Source organism: Mizuhopecten yessoensis, unplaced genomic scaffold (assembly GCF_002113885.1).
Source record: "Mizuhopecten yessoensis strain PY_sf001 unplaced genomic scaffold, ASM211388v2 scaffold7725, whole genome shotgun sequence".
Classification (NCBI taxonomy): domain Eukaryota; kingdom Metazoa; phylum Mollusca; class Bivalvia; order Pectinida; family Pectinidae; genus Mizuhopecten; species Mizuhopecten yessoensis.
Genome location: NW_018407191.1, coordinates 223,244 through 231,152, shown reverse-complemented (window position 1 = coordinate 231,152; position 7,909 = coordinate 223,244). Strand labels below are relative to the sequence as shown.

The following is a 7,909-nucleotide window of genomic DNA, read 5'->3' as shown; positions in this document are numbered from 1 at the left end:
TTACTTATCACAATACATGAATTATATATACATATGTTTGTAGTACAGATATGTTAACTGTGCTTTGGTGTTCATGATATCAGTATTTAATCGTTCATGACTCAAGTATGTTAAGTAGATAACATTGTTTTCGATAATTATCCATTATTGTAAATAAACAATATCACATTTTAGTGTCATCTGATTATTATATTAGTTATTATAAATGTCGATAACATGTCGAGAAGAGAAGCATACAATATTAATATACATGATGCAAAAGGTAATATTAATAGAATAGTTATATAAAGTTTGCATGCCCCCCTCCCATTGCAGCAGCGCATATATAAGTGTGGCGCAGAAATTTTCCACGATAAACGAACGCATTTGGACCGTTCTATAAGCAGAGCTAAAAATGCACAGTTTCGGAGAATAAAAAACAGTGTTTCAAGAATATTATGACCTTTCATCCGTTCACTGAATTACATAACGTATCTTAAAAACCACATGTGACTTGACATTGTTTTAGAAAGAACTAATGCAAACTGGCAATAGTCAGCATTTTAGTTTTGGTCAGGTACGTCTGGACCCCTCAATTTACACGTGCCAAATTTCTTTACAGGTTCAACCGTTTCAACCGGATACGCGAATGTACCCAAGGTGACGTCGCATATCGATATAGTGTTGCTAATCGAACACACCTCTGTGACGTTCCGCTGCGTAGGCGGAAGTGAACAGTGGCAGGAGGCAACATCCGCTTGAGACGAGATTGCCGGTGAAGGAAGAAAAACTCAATTATGGCTGCAAACAGCAGCTTTCAACTTTCGGGTGGCTATAACGACAAGCCCCCATCGTCAACTGGCAGTGGCGACGCGGACTTGGCTAGTGATCCCGCTAGTAGTGGATTTTTCAGTAACGATTTCAAGAGGTGTGATACTATGTCAACATCACAGGAGTTTGACGTATCAATATGAAATAGTCTAGATGAAAAAGACTTCCTCATACTATAAAATAAACCACAATGCTTTTTCATCTAGAATATCATAATATATTGATGTAACGTGAACTTCCTGTCGTCAACATTTATATGCCTACAGTGCAGTATTCAATATGTGATGTTTCTGTGATGTTAGTCCTGGCTCTTCTTCTTCTTTAGGGTGCAGGGGCTCTACACTGTGCAGTGCCAGTGTCGGTGAAACAAGATCAAAGTTATTTTTTTGGAATAGCGTAAAAAATGTCTCATTGAGTTAGATACGCCCCCAATTTAATAACCGGAAAATGTATTTATAAAATATATTGAGGAAGAGTTGTCATGTGATCATAATGACTGCATGTATGTAAACATTTCTAGATCTGATAACAAATGAATCTGGGTCATTTCACCCCAATCCCGTTCGCACCATAACAAATAGTACATTGAATCACGTTTCAAATATGTCATTCTACAGTTTATCAGCAGCATATTTAAGTAGTATTCAACACAGTGACATCACAGGAGTCAGATTTTTTTTGGTATGTGCAATTATTGAAAAATACAAACAAATTTGAAAATACCATTTTTTTTTTTACTATAATTAAATATTAGGCTGGGAAGCAGATATTACATTTCCTTATAAGAAATAGAAAGTTATAATATTGTCTCAGAAAGGGCAAACTTATATGGACCATATATGTAACAAAACAAAAAATGATTGAGGTAAAAATGCTTAAACATTACCATATCTTCTCTCGATCTATCTATATGTTATACTCCACAGAGACCAATTGGCTTTAATGCAGAGGGGATTAAGTATGCATGCAATACTTAGCTTTGGTTAATTCCAGTTGGTAGGGATTGGTGCTTTAAATGCCTCTATTCCATGCCTCGAGACTGTGATGTCATCCAGGTGGTTCCAATCTGTGTCTGTTCGCACAAAGAATGAGTTACTGTATTGTTCCGTGTTACTGTTGGGTATTATGACTGCTCTGTAATTGTTCCTGATTGATTTGGAATTAGTCTTGATGTCTCGCAGTCCTGGAATTTACGCTGCCATGTTTTCCTTTTTTCACGTTGGAAATGAATAGGCATTGATGGAATTTGCTCCTCCACGATTTTATAATAGAATGTAAATCTCTGTTGTTATCGTCTTGATGCTAGTGATGGAAGTTGTAGCTCTTTCAGTAGTTTTGTCATGAATCCCTCTTCCCTTGTTCTGTAATCCTTCTGGATAAAATGTGCCCCTCTCTGTTGAATACTTTCAAATTTGTTAATGTTTGTCCTTATATGTATGGGTCCCAGATTATTGCTCCATATTCCAAGATTGTATGCTTGGCAAGGGGATACCTGAACCTGGGTTGTAAATAGTTGTGTCTTCAGGGGCGAAGACTTAGAAAAAGGAGAGAGGAATGTAGCGGAACTTGACTAGGTCGAGTCGGCGACCAGATAGCTTAATTGGGAGAGCATCCGTCTGGAGTTCGGAAGGTCACGGGTTCGAACCCCAGTCTTGTCATTCATTTTTCCTTTCATGTTACAGATACAATACAAAGTGCATGTAGGTTACTGTAACCATACTTATTTGGGTTTAATGTGTTTCATTATTACAGGTAAGTGCATTGATGAATCAGTGCATCCTCCATATATGTATGATTGAAACAACATAAGTAACTACGATTAGCACAATCATAAGTTAGCTCAATTAGTTGATCTTTTTATAGATTATTAAAAGAAAGGGTCCTTTTGTCAGATTAGAAGGAGGCCATTGGAATTACTTTAGATGGCTATTGTTATATACTTCTGTATTTTTTCAGGCATGATGATCTTAAGACCATGCTGGACGGGAACAGAGATTCACACAAGCTGGAGGCCATGAAAAGGATAATTGGGGTACATACGTCATAATGAAAATTTGTGGGAAAAGTTATTTTCAAAAAGATGGTATATTCGCAGGAGTCTGAAATTCTGTCAAAAAGTAATAAAAACAGTAATTGAAAAAGAAAAAAAAGTTATATGCTTGCTATTTTTTAGCATATCATAAATGCTCACAGATTAATTCTTACAATATACATAAAATATATTCAGGATTTACAATCCTTTGACAGTCAGCTCATAATATAAATATACATAAATTAATTAAAACTGGAATTTTGTATTTCATAGCTCTTTTTTTTCTTTAAAACAATATCTTGTCGGAAGTGAAATTAAGGGGAGATTACTGTACATATGAAAAAACTATAGTGGAACTCTCTAGTGTTTTGCCTGGCGTTGGACAGGGATCCTTAAAATATAAAATATGTAAAACACCACCCGACAGAAACATAGAACAATATCTTAATTTTCTATCTGCAGATGGTTGCGAAGGGCAAGGATGCTTCAGAGCTATTTCCTGCTGTTGTGAAAAATGTTGTTTCAAAAAATTTGGAGGTAAGAATTCATTTCATTAAATCATGTTGTCTCAAGCCTAGGCTAAAGTTGCTTAAGTGACTGGTTGTAGGGGCCGGGGACAGGAATCAGTTTTATTTAACAATCTATGATCAGTCCTTCGTAAGTAACCAAGGAAAATTTGACAGTAGACTTGTCTATGCTGTCACTATTTCATTAGTTCTTTATGCCTTTGATGACTGACTAATTCGACAACCTGCGGGACAAAACATGCTAGTCAAATTCGAAAAATTGTCAAAATACACTGGCCATGTTTGTTTAATAAGAAATGGAATTAAAGCGTTATGTTGGATTAGAGAGAGTGTCCGAGTACTCAGAGGTCGGATTTGATAGGTTTTACTGTGTAACACAGTGTTTGTAAAAACGGTTATAAGGGAAATATTGCGACGTTTAACTTAATGTTATTTTACTTGCAGGTGAAGAAGCTGGTCTATGTGTACCTGACCAGGTATGCTGAGGAGCAGCAGGATGTAGCTCTGTTGTCAATCAGTACTTTCCAGCGTGCACTAAAGGTACAGTGTACTGGCAACGTTACAACAACCTCAGGGCCTTCAGTTCACCCTTGACATTTGAATGCCATTTCAGGAATCAAATAGAATTTTCCATGAATTTTGGAGCGACAAAACTTATGTGAAATAAACCTGTCATTTCAAATTTTAAAATTAAAACTCGTTTTGTGAGTTTAAAAGAATAACAAATTTTGATGGTCTTCCGAAAGCCCTAAACTAAATAAATTCTCAGCAGACCGAAAGCCCTGAACTAAATAAATTCTCAGCAGACCGAAAGCCCTAAACTAAATAAATTTGCAGCTGCAACATTGATTTTCTTTACGTTTATTGTTATAAAGATTTTTGCAAAGGACATTATGTTTCTGGTTGATGACAATTTTTTTTTTTTTTTAAATCAGACAAATAAACTTGTCAGTGAGGCAAATTCATTAATAGTTAGTATATTTACTGTGGTGAAGTCTAATTGTTAGCTTGTGTATTGAGGACAGTGGAAGATAAATAGATGTGGGTGATGGGGTCACAAAACAGTGCCTCCCTAGGCCTGACAACTCCTCCTGACCTTATCATATAATAGTGTATGCAGTTACATCTGAAGAACCCTTAAGTACTATGATAATTTGATGACTTTGATAATTGAAAATTTGAATTTATTGGGTATGTTTTTTCGAACAGTGACATACTAAAATTAAACTGAAGATTAATTTATGTTATTTTAAATTCAATACTGTACTTCATATTTACAAAGAAGAATACATTTAAATTTGTGCTAGACAATAATGTAATGGTTGATTTTTTATTTTCTTTGAATTTGGAAAAATCATGGAAAAGAGTTAGTTTGCAATTTATACACGAAGCAAATTAAAATTGTGTTTTGCAGGATCCAAACCAGCTGATTCGCGCCAGTGCCCTGCGCGTATTGTCCAGTATCAGGGTGCCCATGATTTCACCAATCATGATGCTGGCCATCAAAGAGGCTGTGGTGGACATGTCGCCCTACGTCCGAAAGACGGCAGCACATGCCATCCCTAAACTTTACAGGTATTTTATTTCTGGAGTAGTCGGTTTAAAATCTTCATCTCAGTAATCCACAAATTAAACAAAGCTGTGGCAGATTTTAACTGTACATAGGATTATGGTCGCCTTCTAGCTTCAAGCTGAAGGGAATTTCCTTTTAGCTCAGAGGTAGAACGTCAGACTAGGAAGTTTTGGGGTCGCAGGTTCGATTCCCGGTGGAAGCACACTGCTCTCTTTCCTATTAATAATGGTGTCTGTGCCCCTCCCAGTGGTGACAGGGAGTTAGAACCTGGGTTGTGGTGTTCAAAAGCGAACACATTTAAAAAGGGGGGAGTAGTGTGGCAGATTTTAAGTGTACATAGGATTACGGTCGCCTTCTAGCTTTGAGCTAGAGTGAACTTCCCTTTAGCTCAGTGGTAAAGCGTCCGACTAGGAATCTAGGGATCGCGGTTTCGATCCCTGGTGGAAGCAAACTGCTCTCTTTCCTGTTACAAAGCAATAATTGATTAATTAACACTATAGACTCAGCTACTGTTTGTGTTTAAAACAAACTTAGCATTTACATATGTACCAACAAATGTTTAGAAATGCAGATAGTACGGTAAATGTTTGTAATGGACAGGTTATAATGATATGTCTTCATTATTACTTTCAGTCTTGATCCAGAAAACAAAGAGCAGCTAATAGAGGTCATTGAAAAACTGCTTGCTGACAAAACTACTGTAAGTAGACTTAAGAAATGTGGATTTAACATCATCTCTTAGTGAAAGTTAAGCAACTCTTTTATTTTAGAGATGGTTAATAAAAAAATCATCGAAATCCATGTAAATATGATTTTCAAGAATTTCCAATTCACAAAAAAAAAATCGAAATTTGACTAATCATTATCAGTTAGAAATAGGTTATGTACATAAAAAATACTGGAGAATGTCCCTGCGTCTTTAAATTATCGCCCTTTTTAGAAAATGGGTACTTTCCCCTGAAATCTAATTAATCCACATGGTAATTTCCTAAAATTCATTCATAATTCTTAATTCCTGTTACACAATAATAAAGTTTCATTGAACTTGAACTGCCTCTAGCAATTAATTCAAGCTGGTCAGCTATCTGAAAATTTAGATGGTTAAAAGTTTTTGTCTTCTCCCTTGTACACCCAAAAACATTAATTCTGACAATCATTAATATGGTAAATCAGTGGTTTTATTCTGAACCTGATTTTGTTTCATTGTAAATTTAGCCATTGATCTATTGCTGGGCAATGTATTATTGCAATAATGTCTGGTTATGAAGTTGTATAATTGCAACAAAGTATGATTACAAAAAATGTACAATTACCACTTTGTTTGATTACAATTTTTGCCAGGTATTACAATCATATCTCAAAAGACAAAAAAAAGTTGGTCATCACAGTCTTGAAGAAGTGTTAATTATATATATTTATTTGATATGGACTGTATAATTCTCTTAGAAATTCATTTACCTGCATACATAAAAATCTGTCTGGTAGAAGGATAGTAATATTTTTGAGCTTGCAAAGCATTTTTATCCGATAGATTTTTACCGGGTAGCTGTCTTAAGTTTTGCACCTGTGAGTTTTGCATCTGTCCCATGTTTGTTGCAGCTGGTGGTGGGGAGTGCTATTCAGGCATTTGAAGAAGTTTGCCCAGAGCGGATTGACCTTATCCACAAAAACTTCCGCAAGTTGTGCAATCTCCTGGTGGATGTTGAGGAGTGGGGACAAGTTGTCATTGTCAACATGCTCACTCGCTACGTCAGGACACAGTTTGTCTCGCCCAACCAAGGGGTAAGCATTCTCCTAATGACTCATACAGTTGTTATCAGACACATTTAGGGTCACATTTTATCTGGCTACACTGTAAGTACTGAGGAACACTTAGTTTCATATTTTGTTTGTTTATTTATGTATCCTGAGAATTGTCACTTTTCTTCAATTTTTAAAAGGCCAAGTATAAAAATATATATCTCAAATGAAATTATACTCAGAGTTAAAAGGTCAATGCCAAGGTCATTGTTGCTATTTAAGTATTTGGGAACTTGAATTTAGTTTTGATAACTTAAATAATCTTTACGGCAAACAATGTTTTTTTATTCAAAGAAGTTCTTTCACTCAGTATATGCTTTAAAGTTAAATGTGTTCTCTCTAGGAGAGTACAGAAGAAGTGAAGGCGTTTTATGAGGATTCTGAGAAAGAGGAAGAAGACGAAGAAGAAGAAAATGAAAATGAAGGGGAATCTAAAAGTAAACCATATGTGATGGACCCAGATCACCGGTTGCTGCTAAGACAGGCTAAACCCCTCCTCAACAGTCGCAATGCTTCAGTAGGTTTAATTATTGTCCTCAAGTGTCAGTAGCCACATCGGAAGGTTCAAGAAGTCTTATTATCAAAGATAGGCAGATTTCTTTATAAAGATATTCTATGATACAATGGTTTTGTCAACAGAAGATGATTAAAGTAATTCATATATGTTTACAGGTTGTGATGATTGTGGCAGTTTATTATATCCACTTTCTGAAACACTTATTGTGTGTTTCTGTTTACAGGTTGTGATGATTGTGGCAGTTTATTGTATGCACTTTCTGAAACACTTATTGCATGTTTCTGTTTACAGGTTGTGATGTCGGTTGCTCAGCTGTATCATCATTGTGCCCCAAAAGCAGAAGTAGGAGCAGTTGCAAAGGCTCTCATCAGACTCCTCAGGAGCCACAAGTAAGTGACATGTATTTCTGTAAATCTCCCCTTATACCACTCCTCAGGAGCCACAAGTAAGTGACCCATATTTCTGTAAATCTCCCCTTATACCCCTCCTCAGGAGCCACAAGTAAGTGACATGTACTTCTGTAAATCTCCCCTTATACCACTCCTCAGAAGCCACAAGTAAGTGACACGTATTTCTGTAAATTTCCCCTTATACCACTCCTCAGGAGCCACAAGTAAGTGACACATATTTCTGTAAATCTCCCCTTATAC

General features: G+C 36.1%; 1 protein-coding gene across 3 annotated transcripts in view; it reads left to right on the top strand.

Moving 5' to 3' along the window:
* Positions 1-696: 696 nt before the first annotated feature.
* The window catches only part of LOC110454208 (AP-3 complex subunit beta-2-like), a 54,350-nt gene continuing 47,137 nt past the window's right edge, over positions 697-7,909 (top strand). For 2 of the 3 annotated variants that reach the window (XM_021503593.1, XM_021503592.1), the window contains exons 1-9: positions 697-907; positions 2,767-2,842; positions 3,305-3,379; positions 3,814-3,909; positions 4,784-4,944; positions 5,576-5,642; positions 6,542-6,724; positions 7,086-7,259; positions 7,551-7,648. In XM_021503593.1, the coding sequence (XP_021359268.1) occupies positions 777-907; positions 2,767-2,842; positions 3,305-3,379; positions 3,814-3,909; positions 4,784-4,944; positions 5,576-5,642; positions 6,542-6,724; positions 7,086-7,259; positions 7,551-7,648 (1,061 nt within the window). In that variant the 5' untranslated portion in view covers positions 697-776. The remainder of the gene's footprint in view (positions 908-2,766; positions 2,843-3,304; positions 3,380-3,813; positions 3,910-4,783; positions 4,945-5,575; positions 5,643-6,541; positions 6,725-7,085; positions 7,260-7,550; positions 7,649-7,909) is intronic. The other variant, XM_021503591.1, reaches the window with a different exon arrangement.